The sequence below is a fragment of the Rhinatrema bivittatum genome, chromosome 7 (genome assembly GCF_901001135.1).
Source record: "Rhinatrema bivittatum chromosome 7, aRhiBiv1.1, whole genome shotgun sequence".
Lineage (NCBI taxonomy): Eukaryota > Metazoa > Chordata > Amphibia > Gymnophiona > Rhinatrematidae > Rhinatrema > Rhinatrema bivittatum.
The window spans coordinates 269,699,583-269,717,594 of record NC_042621.1 but is presented as its reverse complement, the minus strand read 5'-3'; the positions used below and the strand labels follow the sequence as shown (position 1 = coordinate 269,717,594).

Below are 18,012 nucleotides of genomic sequence, written 5' to 3'. Positions count from 1 at the left end.
TTTTTTTAATAATGACCATCTTCGCACCAGGTAGGCATGTTACCAGGCGATCCTTACGCCCACCAGCCACCCAGCTGTCTACATTCCTAATAATCGAATCGCCAGCTATGATGGCCAACCTAACCCTTCCCTCCTGGGCAGTAGGCCTTGGGGAGATATCCTCAGTGCGAAAGGACAATGCATCACCTGGAGAGCAGGTCCTTGCTACAGGATCCTTTCCTGCTTCACCTGGTTGGTGCTCTCCCATCATGAGACCTTCTTCTTCCAAGGCAGTACCAGGGCTGCCAGTCTGAAGTTGGGACTTGACTACTATGTCCCTGAAGGTCTCATCTATATACCTCTCTGTCTTCCTCAGCTCCTCCAGGTCTGCCACTCTAGCCTCCAGAGATCGGACTCGTTCTCTGAGAGCCAGGAGCTCTTTGCATCACATGCACATGTACAATTTCTCACCGGCGGATAAAAAATCATACATGTGACACTCGATGCAAAAGACTGGGAAGCCCCCTCTTGCTGCTGGACTGCTGCTTTCATCTCAAATTTGTTCAGATCATACTTAAGTTTTAGGTTGCTATAGGAGTAGGATTGTGTCTAATTAATGTCCTCAAAATGTATTAGTGAATTCACTATGGGGCGGATTTTCAGAGCCCTGCTCGCCTAAATCCGCCCAAAACCGGGCGGATTTAGGCGAGCAGGGCCCTGTGCGCCGGTAAGCCTATTTTACATAGGCCTACCGGCGCGTGCAGAGCCCCAGGACTCGCGTAAGTCCCGGGGTTCTCCGAGGGGGGCGTGTCGGGGGCGTGTCGGGGGCGGTCCCGGTCGTCGCGGCGTTTTCGGGGCGTGTCAGCAGCGTTTTGGGGGCGGGTACGGGGGCGTGGCTACGGCCCGGGGCGGTCCGGGGGCATGGCCGCGCCCTCCGTACCCGCCCCCAGGTTGCGGCCCAGCGCGCAGGAGGCCCGCTGGCGCGCGGGGATTTACGCCTCCCTCCGGGAGGCGTAAATCCCCCAACAAAGGTAAGGGGGGGGTATAGACAGGGCCGGGCGGGTGGGTTAGGGAGGGGAAGGTGAGGGGAGGGTGTTAGAGGATTCCCTCCGAGGCCGCTTCGATTTCGGAGCGGCCTCTGAGGGAACAGGGGTAGGCTGCGCGGCTCGGCGCGCGCCGGCTATACAAAATCCATAGCCTTGCGCGCGCCGATCCAGGTTTTTTAGTAGATACGTGCGGCTCCGCGCGTATCTACTAAAATCCAGCGTACTTTTGTTTGCGCCTGAGCGCAAACAAAAGTAGGCCTATTCGCGCTCCTTTTAAAATCCGCCCCTATATGTCTAGCAGTGGCCTAAAGGGAAATGATCAAACTCTCGATAAGGGTTATTTTTTTTTGGGGTTTTTTTTTAAGTGGCACCTGCCCAGCAAGCTTCCATGGTAGTATCTGCTATGCCGTGCAGGTTACTCCCATGTATCAGTCAATGCTGCTTCATATGATTTTCTTATGGACTTGACCTTAGAAGCAGACTTTTGTTAGTGTAGCTGGGTTAAAAAAAGGTTTGGATAAGTTCTTGGAGGAGAAGTTCATTAACTACTATTAATCAAGTTTACTTAGGGAATAGCCACTGCTATTAATTGCATCAGTAGCATGGGATCTTTTTGGTGTTTGGGTAATTGTCAGGTTCTTGTGGCCTGGTTTGACCTCTGTTGGAAACAGGATGCTGGCTTGATGGACCCGTGGTCTGACCTAGCATGGAAATTTCTTATGTTCTTATTATGTTCTTATGTCTGCGCATCAGTACCCTAGACTGTAAACAAAATCATGGCTCATGTTGGTTGCCTCTGAATCCAAATTCCTCGTTTTCTCTATTTCCCCCCCCCCCCCCCCCCTTCGAAGCAAAGAGCGATGTTGTGGTTGCATCAAAAACAACAAGGCTTATTGGTTAAGGGCAGTAATTTCATGCCTTCTGTTAAAGGAAGTAACTGCTGCTTTGTGCAGGTTACCCCCATGCTCATCAGTTTCCCAGAACGTAAAAGTCGGAGCCCTTGTTGGTTGCTGTTTATATCCAATTCCTCTTTTCTCTTGCTGTTGAAGAAGAGAGCAGTATTGGAGTTGCATCAAAAGTATCAAGGATTATTGATTAAAGGTGGTAACCACCACACCAGCAAGTTATCCCCATGCACACTTTCTTTAGTTCCTTTAGGACTTGGCCGAAGAAGCAGTCCTGTGCTTTTTCTCTTATGTCTACATATCAGTATCCCAGACTTTGAAAGTCGGGGCCCTCAGTTGTTATCTGAATCCAATTCCTCTTTTCCCCCCTGCCAATTAAGCAGAGAGCAATGTTGCAGTTGTATTGAAAGCATCAAAGCATATTGATTAAGGGTAGTAATCTCCATGCCTTTTGCTAAGGGCAGTAACCACCGTACGAGCAAGTTACCCCCATGCATGCTCTCTTTATTTCCGTCCTCTAGCCTTTAGAGATCCACAGTGTTTATCCCATGCCCCTTTGAATTCTTTGATTGTTTTTTTTCTCCACCACCTCCTTCAGAAGGGCAATCCAGGCCTCCACTACCCTCTCCATGAAGAAATATTTCCTGACATTGGTTCTGAGTCTTCCCCCTGAAGTTTCATTTCGTGACCCCCTAGTTCTATTGTTTTCTTTTCAATGGAAAGAAACCTTTTAAGTATCTGAAGGTCTGTATCATATCTCCCCTGTACCTCCTCTCTTCCAAGGTATACATATTCAGATCCTTCAGTCTCTCCTCATAGATCTTCTCATGCAGACCCCACACCATTTTCATCGCTCTTCTCTGAACCACCTCCATCCTGTCTCTATCCTTTTTGAGAAATGGGCTCTAGAACCAAACACAATACTTCAGGTGAGGCCTCACCAAGGATCTGTACAAGGGCATCATCACCTCCTTTTTCTTACTGGTTAGTTATTCCTCTCTCTATGCAGCCCAGCATTCTTCTGGCTTTAGCTATTGCCTTGTCACATTGCTTTGCCATCTTCAGATCCCCAGACACTATCACCCCAAGTTCCCTCTCTTGGGGAAGAGATGGCTGAGGGGGGATGTGATAGAGGTCTTTAAGATCATGAGAGGTCTTGAACGAGTAGATGTGACTCGGTTATTTACACTTTCAAATAATAGAAGAACTAGGGGGCATTCCATGAAGTTAGCAAGTAACACATTTAAGACTAATCGGAGAAAATTCTTTTTCACTCAACGCACAATAAAGCTCTGGAATTTGTTGCCTGAGGAGGTGGTTAGTGCAGTTAGTGTAGCTGGGTTCAAAAAAGGTTTGGATAAGTTCTTGGAGGAGAAGTCCATTAATGGCTATTAATCAAGTTTGCTTAGGGAATAGCCACTGCTATTAATTGCATCAGTAGCATGGGTTTTTCTTAGTGTTTGGGTAATTGCCAGGTTCTTGTGGCCTGGTTTTGGCCTCTGTTGGAAACAGGATGCTGGGCTTGGTGGACCCTTGGTTTGACCCAGCATGGCAATTTCTTATGTTCTTATGGTCTGTGCACATCAGTTTTTCATCCTCCATCACATACAGCTCTTTTGGATTACCACATCCCAGATGCAGGACTCTGCACTTCTTGACACTGAATCCCAGCTGCCAAATCTTTGACCACTATTCAAGCTTTCTTAAATCACTTTTCATTCTTTCTATTCCTTCAGGTGTGTCCATGCTGTTGCAGATCTTAGATTTATCCACAAATAAACAAACTTTACCTTCTATCCTTTCCGCAATGTCGCTCACAAAAATATTGAACATTAACCGGTCCCAGTACTGATCCTTGTGGCACTGGGCTTAACACGGCTCTCTCTTCAGGGTAGGTTCCATTTTCCATTACACGCTGTCTCCTATCGGTCACCGTTAAGCCACCTTTAGAGGAGTCGTTCCCTGGGAGATTCTCTAGCAAATCACTACTTTTTCTCCCGGATACATTACCACACATTGCTTTGCAAAACGCACAAAGATCTTTCTAAGAATCCCTGTGACTGCTTTCCCTTTGGTTTTTGCCATGTCTTTCAAACGTTGACTCTTTCTATCTCTGATTTTCCTCCACTTGTTTTGAGGTGCCTTCATTATCTTTTCCAATATCCAGACCATAAAAAATAAAATTGTTCTTTGCTATGGTGTGTGACTTAGGGGAAAAATAGTGCTTTATCAGGATAATCTGCAGACTAGCGAGCCCTGTGCTATGAAGCACCTTCGACTACATAGTTTCTCTCTCCTGGCAAATGAACAAAAAAAACAGCAAGGCCCTTGGACCCATTAAAAATTACTTTTGTATTCTTTATTAGACATTCATTATTCAAAGATTGTGATGGTATGTAATTACTGACATAAAATGGGCTGAGCATCGCCTGCAGTCATAGTTGTCAGACCTGCTTCCAAATCAGATATATTTGGCATTATCAAATTCTGAGGTAGTGCTAAGATATTAAAGCAAATTTCATCTCTAGTCTGTACCATACAGCATAGGACTATAATAATTCAGTTTTGATTATTATTTCAAGTTCTTATCTGCCTTCTCTGCTCTACCTACCCTCTAATTTAAAATCTGTAGTTCCTTTCATCTATCATCCAGCTTTAAATGCTGAATTCATTGAATAAGTTGCTTGTAATTCACATCTGTAATCTATTGTACCAACATTCTACAATGCATGCAGTCGGTCTGTATTGTAATGCTTTCTATTTCTAATGCTTCCTAATCCATGTAATGCTCTAATCTGACTTAGCCATCCATTATGAAGTGGCTGTCCAGCCACGAAAGGCAGAATAAAATGACTAAATTAAATGAAATGCCTAACCAGATTTGTTTCCTTCACAGTCTTTCCTGTCCTTCACTCACAAACATATGTGCACGCACACACACACACGCACCTCCTTCCAGCATATACATCTACCAACAGCCGAAGAGTTAAACTGAGCTCTGAGAGTTTTATGCCCACACAATTGGTTTTCTTATAGAAGGGTATTTCTCTGTTAAATGGATCAGAAGGCCTTGACTGCAGGCAGTCCATTCTTCTTTTTTTTGTTGTTGTCTTGTCTTTCTATAAACCAGTATTTCAACTTAGCTGACCCACAAGTCAACAATGATGAAATGCTTCTCACAGTTGTATAGCACTATTTGACAATAATTTACACTTTTTGGAAGAAAAATGAATGTTTAAAGAAAGCCATGTCATTCCTTGTTCATAACGTAGCACATCTGAGGTATTATTAATTCCTTTCCTGGTAGTGATGTCAAAATACTGGGGGTTTTTCTGCATATCAGTCCATACCTTCTTGCAGAATGGGAGAAGATAAGATGCGCTCTGCCTTTCTAACAAAGAGCTGCACCTAGCCCCTCTATGCTAATGTACTAACTCAAAGAGTCCCCCGTATTACCAGAATGTAACAACAAGGGAGGAGGAAGAAGAGAATCTATGTGGGAAAATAAGCAGGCAAGCGTCCCACAGTTGTCACTTGAGTCATTCACTAATTATTTATCTCATTGTACTTATGTGAAATCATCGATGGTGTTTTCTGTTTACACTGTGCTCAGCGTCAAGACTGAACTCTTCTAACAGCAGGGCTGTGCCTTCATTTTGAATCAATGTGAAAAACACTAGAAGAAAACCTTTCATTGCATGTCATTCTGAAACAAAACGAAACGGAAACCCCAAAGAAATTTGTTGCATTTTTCGTTTCATTTAAAATATACCAGGTACCCATCCTGACCCGGTCTCCTGCCACTGCCACAAATAAAAATCTGCATTGCTGAAATTTAAAATTTAAATTCCTCTCCCCCTTTCTCCCCAACCTTTCTGTATGCCCCCCCCCCCCCATCAGTCTGCACCTGGAAGCTTCTTACCCCTTCTGTGGGGTCTCTGAAGTCCAAACGGTGCAGAAACGGCCTCAGGACCAGCTGGTGCCATTTTCAAATTGGGACCTGGTAGGGCAGGAGCAATGGGGGATCATTTCTGCCCCATTTGATTTTCAGAGAGCCCATGGAAGGGGCAAGAAGGCTCCTGTGGAGTAAGGAGGCATAGGTAAGTCTGGGAAGAGTTTTTAAATTTCAGAAGAGCAGAGTTTTGTTTCACTTGGGGGAGGGGAAACCCCTGGCCTTTATTTTTTTCTTTTGTTTTTCTGTTAGATTTTTCTGTTTTTATTGTTTTGGCTGTTCCTTTTTGATATTTGTTTTATTTCAAAGAAACAAACATCAAATGAAACAAAAAAAAACAAAACCCTGCAAAAACAAGTATGAAAGAAAGCAAAAATTTGAGTGCATGCCCCTATCCATTAGTCGTCTTTGTACCATTTGCTCCATGAATGTAATTTACTTACTTGTAATCTTGCAGATTTGGTTTTATATGAATGTCATCTTTACAAATGCTGGAGTTGCTCCATCAGAGATTCTATACGCAATGGTGAGAACTGGTTCCATCGAAATCAGCACAGGGTTGCTTGGTATAAGTATAAGTTATTCCTAAATATGTTCAGAAAAGAGGTGAACTGAGTTGGTTGTCCCTGATGACATGATATATTGATAGAATAAACTATGCTACAGAGAAGGAAGTTCCTATACTGGAAAATAAATGTCTTTAGCTTCTGGGCACAAAAAAGACAAGCTACCTTGTCAGTAAGTATCAAGAAAGAAGTATTTATAGCATGATTCCCTTTTTTAGTTTCCATAATTAGATTTCCTCATGTCTGATTGTGAATAGCATAAGTATGCATCTCCTGCATCATCAGGGTTGATGCAATGTTTCTTGTGGTAAGGTTTTCCTGCCCAAATAGACATGTGCAGAAGGAGGGGGAAGGAGTCACTCATGGGCTGTGAGCAAGCTCCAGCTCACAGCCCCCCACATTCAGATATTTTGTGATGCGGCTGCAGCCCATCTCAGGCGCATCCAATGTAGTAAGACCTCTTCAAGAAAAGGTTGCTAAGGAGGTAGGGAGTGAGATGAGCAGAGCTCAGGGAGTAGGATGTGGCAGAGGATCAATTGGGGGCCTGGCACTCACACTGACCACCGGCCCTACACTCAGAAGCCTCCTTTAGCGCTGGACTTGATTTTCAGGGTAGAAGAAAGGGGAAGGAGTGGGTGGCAGCTGTGGTCTTGAGGCCTTGAAGCCTAGGCTTCAAACAAGGCTAGTCTAATACATGAGGTGCTGTCCCTTTGAGTTTTCCACTATAGGTAGTTGCCTACTTTACCTATGCCTTGAATTAGTCCATATTATCAAAGCACAAAGATAGGGAGACCAATATCCAAAAAAAAAAAAAATCATCCAATGGATAACTTATCCATCTAAAGATAGCTGGATAAGTTATTCTAGATAGTCAATGGTTAAAACATTTCTCTGAATATCCCTGATTAAAGTTATCCTGCTACCTATAGCCGGACAACTTTAAACCTAACGGTCTTTTGAATATTGCTAGTTAGGTTTAAGGTTACCCAGCCTCCTGTGGCATAGCAATTCTGAAAGTGCTGCTCGCTCGGGATCGCAGTAACAGTGTGCCGGGAGCCCAGCTGAAGAGAGACAGTAGAAGATGTGCCAGGAGGGTGGAAAGGTTAGAGCTGGGTTAGAGGGAGGAAGTAGGAACAGGAGGGCTCATTCAGGAAACAGTTTTGCAAAACCAGGGAGCAAGCAGGGGGAGGCTAGCAGCAGCCCTTGACATTTTGTATTAAAAGTCCTTTGAAGGGTTTGGGGGGGGATAGGAGCTCAGCAGCAAGATACGTTTTGCCATTGAGTGGAGGGCTTGGGAATAGGGACGTCAGGCTCACAATAAACTCATTTTTTTACTTATACAACCGGTTAGGTCTAAAGTTATCCAGCCACAGGAGACTAGATAGTAGGGATGTGCAGCAGAAAAAAAATGTTTTGGTTTGTTCATTCATTTCATTGGGACCCAAATTTGTTTCATTAGTTTCAAAACACACACACAAAAAATTGTTTCATTAGTTAATTCGTTCTGTATTAAAATCAATGGCAGAAGAGTCTATTTTGTGCTCTACAATTTTGGTTTTCTTATCAATTCTCATGAAACTTGTGGGGAAAAAAAATCATCAGAAGAGGAAGGTACCTAGACTGTGGCAAAGTGGCACCAAAAGTGGCATGAATAGCCTAAGGCTCCACAAAGGGACAAAGGGGTACCAGCATTGGCAGGAGTTCTCCAAGGCACCGTGAGAGCAGCAAAGAAGCTGCGAGAAGGGGAAGATAACACTCCGAGTCTCCAAAAGAGGGCACCAACAACAGTGGCATGAATGCTTGATGGCATCTCGAGTGGCAACTTGGCATGAAAAGTGTCATCTGCATCCAAAGGCATCATGGAAGGGAAATGAAGCAGAAAAGGTGGCAGAGAAAAAAAAAACTGAGGCAGGCCCTGGTAAACGGGCCAAGCAGCACAAAGAGTGGCTTCAAGACTCCAAAGCAACATGAGAGGTGCAAAACAGCTCCCCCAGACTGGCAAGAACAACGCAAGGTGCAATGTCTGGGATACAACAGCAAGGCACAGTAGCAAAGAGTGTAAGGTCTGGGCACAGAAGCAAGAGTCCTCAAAGTGCTAGGTAGCATTTTGAATTTCTTGTAAAATTGGCTTTCCGAATAAAAATATCATCACATTCTCAGCATATAAATGATTTTACAAATTATTGTAAGTAGATTTTATAGTAAATTGTGAGGCTTGTATTTTTAGAGAATGTTTCCTATATTCTGTAGCTCAACTCTGGATGTTCCTTTTCCTGATTTCTGGTTTTGCATGAGTTTCCTCTGCCTGACTTGTACTTTTAAGACACCCAGAATTTGTAAATAGCTATTCTAATGAATTTAATTAGGTTTTATAGAAAGTTGTGACATTTTTCTTTTAGAAACTTGTTCCCATATTCTGGATCTAAACTCTGGCTGTTCCATTTTCTGACTTTCTAGTTTTGCATGAGTTCCCACTGCTTGACTGCCTATATAAAAGGTTTCTCTCATTTATGTTTTCTGTTCTGCAGGTACGTCTTCCTTAATTCTGAGGGCTTTTATGCACAAACCACCCCTGTATCATCAACAAGCAAACAGGGTGAGAGAACCAGGCTGGGATCATTGCAGAGGGTTTAGAACAAATCAAAGAACCGAAAAATAGGTAGAAGGAGGAGAATGTTTTGTTTCTAAATTTTTCACTTTTTTTTTCTGAGAAAAAGCAAAAAACCTAGTACAATAAAGAAACAAGCAACTGCAAACAACATGGAGACTCCAAAATTCCAATGCCAATACATATTAGGCAGGCATAGCAGATAGGTGGAACAGTAGTACTAAGACCTTTGTGGTGGTCTAAGGGGCATGGCAGGCAGATAAGTGGTAACAATCAGCCCCTATGGTAGTATAAGGGGCATGACAAGTAGGCTTGTGGCAGCAAGTCTCCAATTATGGCATAAAGGACATGGCAAGTAGACATGTGTTAGCACATCCTCTATGGTAGAATTAGGGAAATGGCAGCTAGGCAACAGGCAGCAAGTCCCCTATAGTGGTTCTATAGAGGTATGGCAGCTGGGCATCGGGCAGTAAGCCCCTTATGCTGCTACTAGAGGCATGGCAGTCCAGAAAGACATCAGGCAGCAAGTCTGCTATGGTGGAACTAGGGAATGTGGCTAACAAGTTCCCTATGGAGGAATTAGGGGCATGGTAGATAGGCTTGTGCCACTGACAGCAAGTCCTTTATAGTGGAATTAAGGTATGGCAGGTAAACATGTGCCACCAAGTCCCCCATAGTTGTATTAGGGGTGTGGCAGCTAAACATGAGGCAGCAATTCCCCTATGGTACTACTAATGTTATGGCAGGTAGGCATCAAGCAACAAGCTCCCTGTGGTGGTACTAGGGGTATGGCAGCTGGGCATGAAGCAGCAGACAGTCATGTCAAAGACTACAGAAGGAATGCACACATTGCACAGTACATCTCAGACATGTTCAAACTTCAAGATCAGTGTCCTTGGATCCGCAGAGCAGTGATAGGTTGGTTTAGAAAAATGATTCACCGCAATACTTTGTCTCTGTGACAACATGTCCTGCCATGCCAGCAAGGCACACATGACTCACTGGGCTGGCTGATAATAGCTATACCATAACAATTCCTAATTGACTGTATTGTACCCTTTTCTTCTCCATACACTATAATGGCCATTGAAATAAATGGGGGGGGGGGGGAATAAAACAAATGAAACAAATAGGATTCTTTTAATTCAGGGGTCCCTCTCAATTAATTTCAAGGACCCACGAAAGAAATAAATTAGACCTAATTAATTTCAGAATGTCCATTCATTCTAAACAAATGCACATCCCTTTCAGATAACTTAAAATATGCTCTCAACCACACCTGAAGTTAGGTGATTAACTTAATTGATTAACTCCAAATATCAGAATTAGCTGAATGAGTCATTCAGCTAACTCAACCCCACACTGGAATGCCCCAAAACACCTCATACTTATTCAGTTAAATGTTAGCTAGATAATGTCTTATCTGGCTAACATTTATTTGGATAAGTTGCGAGGATATTCAGAACTCAACATTTAGCTGGCTAACGTAGATATTATCCAGCTAAATTATTTTGAATATTGGCCTCATAGAGTATAACCCAATTATAAGTAACAGAAAGCTAGATAGCTAGATGTACTAAGCATTTTTCCTTTGGTAAGTAAAGAGAGACCACTCAAAATAAGACTGTGGAGATATTTAAGATTCCTGACCTGTTCCAACAACAGAGCATGCTGTTTAAACAATCAGCATTAGAGTGAATCTTAAAGGACAAGAGATGGGGATTTTTGCTCTATTGGTTGAAATTAGTCACCTTTTAGGAATTTGATCATTAAGTAGAATACTTTATAATAAGGAATTCATCCTACCAATGTGAAAACAGGTACCTACAAAGTCACACAATGGCTCCCAAAACACAAAACCAAATCATTCTAAATGTGGAGCTTTTAAATTTTATTTCCCCACAATGTCCTATTTTTAATATTTTACCAGACTTCCCCTGCTTCTAAAATCTGAGCTGCTGAATTCTTGCCCAGGCATAGGGCGATTTTAAAAAGAATGCGCATGCAGAGAGACAATTCAGTTTTAAATTGTGCTCGTAAGTAGGCGCATGTCATTTAAAGTACCCCTCCCGTGCGTATTTTGGGTAGGGCTTTAGCGGCTTTTTTGTGCGTATGCAGGCGGATTTTAAAATTTGCTTACAGGAGGGAAAAGGTTTTTCAAAGTAGACCATCAGTTTGCCTAGTTCATATTGAGGCCTTCAGGACCCCTCTGGTTCTTCATCCTGCAAGGCGCTCACTGACCCTGAACCCTCATGCCCTAAAGCTCGAGATCTCCAGTCTTGCTCCTCATCAGGACCAGAAGTAAGGTTACATGGATAACAAGCTGGCGCACACCATGGGCTGCTTTTTCAAAATGCCTACTTACGCACGTAAGCCTTGGTCCTGCCCCGGAACGCCCATGCCTCTCCCGTTTTCTGCCGCCACCTTCTTGACGCACGCATGGGTTTGCACATGTGTACTCTGCGGCTTCTCAAAATGCTTGTGCGAGGCCCGCACACTCACATTGTGAGGCTGTTTTATTGTGAGCAATGCTTTTAAAATCGACCTGAAAGGAAAGCTTTCACTCGCAGGTTGAAAAACCACAAATGAGGTAAATCTCAAATTTAGAAAAGGGTAGCTCTTTTATTGCAGTGATAAAGAATGGAACAATAAATAACTATAAGCTCCCCTGGGCCACTGCCTCTTCCAGATCTCCTTCACCACTCTGAAAACACAGTCCACAGCTCTCAGTAGGTATTGTGTTCGTGCCTCTTCTCGCCCCTCGCTCCACCCTCTCTACCTTGGGAGTGACTGCCTTCGGCTCTGATGGACAGATGCAGCCATGGCTTCTCTCTGCCTCTTGGTCCCGGTGTCCCTAGGCTGGCTTGACGCTACGGATCCGCCATGTTCCTGATGATATAAGGGCGCGTGCTCCAGACTTTGTACCAGCAAGGGCGCAAACCTCGGGGGCGTCCCTCCAAGTGACGTCATCCATTTCCACTTTAAAAGGTCTTTGTTTGCTAACCTCTAATAAGTTAGCAAGGAACTCCAACAGGACTTGCTTCGGCAGTCCACAATACTTGCAACAACGATCTGAGTCAGCTAGGGGAATCCTTCTCCACTGCTCGGCCTTTTCAAACTTACCAGGAGTACCCGCTCCACAGGGGCTCCATTCTCTCTTCTTGATTTCAGATTGCCAAGACAGGATCCGGTACTCGCTCCTCGAGGGCCTGAGTCCCTGAATACTCAAAAGACTCCTCATTGCCTGGAAGCGATCGCAGACGTGAACACAGTGAGTTCTATTGTAGATAGGAATCGGTTCTCGCTCCACGAGGGCCTACATTCCTATACCTCTGAAGACTCCCTTCCGTCCAAGACGTTATCTCAGGTAACGGAGATCGAGAGTTCTATTGGCAAGATTGCAGATAGGAACCGGTACTCGCTCCATGAGGGCCCATGTTCCTAGAATCCTTTACAGACTCTCTTCTACTCTAGAAGCCATTCCATATACAACTATTGTGAGTTCTTATTACAGACTGTTTGCAGGAACCAATGCTCGCCTACGGCTCCTGTTGCTAAATATACTGAAGACTCTCTGTGGCATAGAGACCATTGCAGACATCTATTATTGTGAGTGTACCATCTTGTATCCAGTATACCCTGTCTACTCACTACTTCGAGTCTCTGTCTACAACTCAGCGACCCAGAGATTATATTCCAGTATCAGAGGGACTTCAGCCCTGCCGAACACATCGACTCACTACTGCCACCTCTGGTGATCCAGCTTCCAGCCTAATAAAGAACTATTGTGTTTATCTCATATTCTAGCCTAGCCGGTGGTTCCTCTCAGGATCTCCTCCTGGAGGCGCTGTCATCTGCCATCGGCCCAGAGATTCACCATTTCCTCCAAGTGGTCATTCCTTACATTACTATCACTCTGTGGGAGCCAACCACTATCGACCACTAACCCCGCTTATGGAAGTATTATATAGATAGTTACCTTCTCTTTCAATGGGACTTACCAGCAGCCTATATATAACAGATTGCTTCTCCGTAGCGGAGGCATGATAGATTGCTATCTTTGTAGTGAAGTACAATATATCTAATGTTAGCTCCTCTCCTCAGAAGAGTATCATTAAACAGATTGCCAACTCCTCTTTCTGGGGAGTTGATCCATAACAGATTGCCATCTCCTTCCTTACAGGAGCATCTAACAGCAGTTCGCTAACAGATTACTAATTCCGCCCTCCTGGCAGGGTAAGCATTACAGATAGCTAACTCCTCCCTTCTGGAGGAGCAGATCACGACATATTGCTAACTCCTCCTCCTTTCAGGAGAAAAGCAGAATAGATTGCTAACTCCGCCCTCCTGGCGGGGTGAGCGATAACAGATTGTTACTTCCTCCCCTCTGGAGTAGGAGAGCGTAATAGTAGGCCACTGGGGTGCAAGGGGTTCTTCCGGCGGGAAGGAGGATAAACCTCTGGAGCCTTAGGCTCACAGGGTGGGAGGGAGCTTTGAACAGTCTCTCACACTCCCCTCAGTTGCACCCATAGTAGGTACTCACTCACTGCTGAGCTTCTCTGTGCAAAAAAACAACAACAAAAAACCCAAGTTAGACCCAGGAAGTTGGTGTTCAAAATAATAAAGTTTTGCTGCAGCCAAAGAAAAAAAAATGTTTCAAAGTCCAATTCACAAAAAATAAACTCTAAATAATCTTGATACAAAACAAAACAAAATCCCAGGTGCCTTTTCTTCTCTGGCTGCAGTTACACTGAGTCAGAGTCCCTTTCTAGTGGCAGACACTCCAGAACTCCCCTCCTTCCTTAGGTGGATAGGAATGTGATGGCAAAATATTCCTCCCAAAACAAGTGGAAAAATAATCTTCAGAAATAAGTTTTTCTTCTGTACAGGACACTGCTGACAAATGTTCTCTTTAATTTTGGAAAGGCTACGTGGGCAAAAATTGTCTTTTGTGCAGTTTTTTATAAGCGGAGTCTAAATTTGTGCAATACCGAGCCAGGATAATGCAGATATCATCAGGATTTCTTCTGGACGCCGTGCTTTGCCGTATGTACAGGGTTCACAACCTGCGTGCACACGGATACCCACACGGCATAGAGGGAACAAGTGCTGCCTGGGGTGAGGTTTGCAGCAGGGGAAAACTGTTGCTTATCCTGCCCTTCTTCAGGCAGGGGCGACTTTCCTGCTGAGTAGTAACAGATCTCATATATAAACTCAGTCCTAAAGGGCAGAACTCTTTCAAGATCTCTTCTTGTTCTTCCTCCAAAAAACAGTCCCTCCCAGGTCCATGAGGGCAATGGCAAGAGCAAAACCCCAACCCACTGAATAGGCCGTGACATCTAATGGGTCCGCTGGTCCTCTCTCCTTCTCTTCCACAGCTAAAAAACAACCACCCCTACACCCAGGCACGTCCCACATTTATAGAGAAGGGCTGACCAATCCACACTATCCTCTTCAGAAGGAGTCCTTAGGGATGATCTGCCAAGTCCTGAAATTCAGCCCCTAACCTTAACAAAGGGCAGTCCTATAAGTAAGGGATCGGAGCATCCCACATTCAAACTACAGCTCCTCAGAATGAGCACAATTTTGAAATCATCTTACAGGTAAATTTTCAAAAATGTTACACACACAAAGGTAACAAACTACCATAGCAATGTTCAAAAGCCATTTATGTGTGTAAAGTGCACGACGTGGGGTACATCCTACGGACAATTCAATGGCGCACATTGCAGCAATTTTCAAAAGCCTACTTACTTGGGTAAATTGCACTTACACATGTAAAACCCAATTTTAAGCGTGTAAATGCTTTATAAAACCAGGCTCTTGGTTATTTTTACAGAAGATGCACCCCACAATCTTACACAACCGTCTGCTCGACTGGTGAGCTAGTCTCTCCTCAGAAATGTGGTTTGCTGTCACCTGGTTCTAGGGTTCGCTTCTCCTCTTGGCTACAAACTCCTTGCCTATTTTCTAGTGTGAAACTCTGTTCCTCAGAGTCGTAATTCCTGGTGTCCTAAAACCACCTTGGGTTCTTTCCCCTAACCCTATATGCCAGACTGTAAGTCATGGGGGGTCCCCCATTCCTATTTTCTAAACACTTCTTTGGGCCTACTTGGGTCCTCAAGTTTAGTACTGGCGCTCTGAAATGGTCTACCCACCCCCACCTGCAACCCCACCGCACACACACACACACACACACACACACACACACAAACCACCTGTGCCAGATCCAGAGTATTGAAATGGCTCCTCCTTTCTTGCCGCTCATGCTGTAACTCATCACTGATTTCGCTCTTCCTCTCAACTCTTACTTCCTAATTTCGGATGACAAACTCCTCCCTCCCACTTTGGCCTTAAAACATTTTTTTTTTTTTTTTGCAGAGCCAAGAAAGTGTGGACAGTACTGAGGGCCAGAATAGCCCATCTCATCAGACAGTTGGTTTGCCAGCCTAGCCAGCAGAGATCTCGCAATCAGCCTTTCACCTGATTATTAGCGTTCCATTGGTCCGCAAAGGACACATGGAGTCCACTACAACAATGTAAAAACAAAACTCCTTAGATTTTTAGGTATTCTGAAGAGCAGAGTCTCTTCTGATTTTAAACAGAATACCTGGACATGCTATCCGTCATCTCACTTTTGATTGGAGCAGGATATAAAATTCTGCTCTTCACTTAACCTCTGCCAGGACTTTAACCTCTTCTTGCATTGTGCAAGACCCACTGCTGGAATAGGAAGAAAGGGAGGTGACCCTAAATGGACTGAGGAAACTGTCCCTTATTCGGATTTGGGATGCCAGCTATTAGGACAAGTCTATTAAAATATATCATAAATGAGGCTGCCTTGGGTTTGGATGTACTGTGTTTGTGTGCTTGAAATATGTCTGCTCCAGGACGGAAGAAAACCAGCACACACAAGGTTAGTTTGCTAAAGGGCCGGTGATGCAATACAAACTCAGCATGCTGCAGTTTTGGTACTCCTGTTGGACCAATGGAAGCACCAATAGGAAGTGTACTTTCTGGTTCTGTTGTCCCTCTGGAGTTGTAAGTTAATTACAACTTTTGCACCAAAAAAGTTAATTTAGGAAGCTCAACCGTTTGGAGAGAGACCAGGGGTTGCTATCTTCTGATAGAAGGACCAGAAGAACAGAGAAGCCAAGCAGCAGCAGTGAACGGAGAGGTCTCTTTGATCCAAGGGTTGGACAGTGTTTGCTTCCAGGAAACATCAGCTCCCAGAGAGAGAGAGAGAGAATTTGAGCTCTAGCAGTGCTTCAGCAGTGCTTCAGCTACCCAGAGAAGGAGAGGATCTGCACATCAAAGTGCAGAGAGATTCCAGTACAGCTCACTTACAAGAAGCAGTGAGTTTGGGGGCCTTCTGAGGTCCTTTTTTTTTTTCTTTTGGAAAGAAAGTAAAACTGCTACATAAACTCACAGACTAATCTTTCTTGGGGTTCTACTGCCAGTTCGTTTTGGAAAAACAGATCCTGCTGCTTCCCCCTACAGTTCTGCCAGGAGTTAATCCATTCGGTTATCTACTAGAAGGATATTTATCTCCACGGCACAGCGCATACTATGTTTTTTTTTATTTGTGAGCATGGCTGAACACAGTCCTTATTTTGAATTCTTCCTATGTTGAAGATTAAAGTTTTTCTACAACCTACTATTTTACCTTTCCTGAGAAGGATGAAAGTTTTGCATGGCAAACTATTCTGAGTGCTGACTGGACTATGGGTCTTCATTTATTGATACTTAGAACTATCGGCTTTCTGAAGCAAGCAAATTGGTAGAGGGAAGGGGTGTGTGTGTGTGTGTTTAAATATCTCCTTATCTGTTCCATTCTATCTTTAATTTCCACATCACTTGGGGAGGATTTTACGTGGGTTGGTTAGGTTAAGTACTTTGCTTACTACACAATTTGTAAATAAATATTCTTTCTTTTTTGCCAATTAACTGTGAGACCTTACTGTTATAGATCTATATATCCTGTTTATCTGTTTTCTGCTGATTTTATTTCCATTTAAATAAAATACAACACCCCCCCCCCCCCCCCCCCACTGTGTGCAATTTGGTGTTCTCAAATAATAGGAGTGGGGTTCGGGGGCTGAGGTTATTTGGAACATTCCAGAAAGAAGCTAAGAATCTGCCCCCCCCAAGCGTGGCATCTGGGTTCATTTATTTATTTACTTATTTACTTGCAGGCTTTTCTATACCACCTAAAGCAGAATAATCTGTGCTAAGCGGTGAGCAAAAACTTTCTAACAATACATTACCATGTTGAAACAAAAACACATTTCATAATACAACATCAAGTAAAAGCCATAGGAAAAGGATACACTTTCTCTTGTTTCCTGAAAGATTTATTATCAGAAAGCGTTCTCAGGTCGCTGCTGCCCTCATCTCCCTCCTCGACAGGTAAAGTGAATCTGCAGCTTATCCATTTTGTTCCCTGTTTAGTGACACCGGGGGACCTGGGTGGTTGTTTTCTTCTAGCGTCTTGCCCCCTCCCTGGGGTGGGGGGTGTTAAGACTCCTAAAACCCAAAAGCAGCGTCACCTGACTTTCCTGATAGGCCTTGATCCTGTGACCCACTTACAAGTTGCTCATGATTTAATTTTGGATCTCGATTCTGTGCTGATGTTTACCGATGGTTAGCGAAGAGCTCCAGCGGAGCGGGTTCGGCTAAAATGTGCGGGCACCGCTGATCACTCTGGTCTCACTGGAGTCAGCGGTTATTATGGTTTCTGATTTAGAACCTGCAATTAAACGTTTTTTTTTTTTGTTGTTGTTGTTTTGTTTTCCAACAGCAAAAAAAAAAAAAACCCATAAAGGAATAGAAAATGTATCTTTATTATAGAGAAAAATATGACGCTTTCTCTCCCATAAACACTAATAAAGATTGCACTTTAATCAGCAGGTTCTCTCCAATCCCCCGCTGTCCTCCCCCCTCCATGCCATCCCAG

The 18,012-nt window shown here is 43.9% G+C and overlaps 1 protein-coding gene across 1 annotated transcript in view; it reads left to right on the top strand.

Moving 5' to 3' along the window:
* Window positions 1-18,012, top strand: part of LOC115096222 (solute carrier family 2, facilitated glucose transporter member 5-like) — an 89,193-nt gene that overhangs the window by 33,100 nt on the left and 38,081 nt on the right. Inside the window, 1 exon segment of the mRNA XM_029610732.1 lies at window positions 8,977-9,044. Coding sequence (XP_029466592.1) covers window positions 8,977-9,044 — 68 coding nt within the window.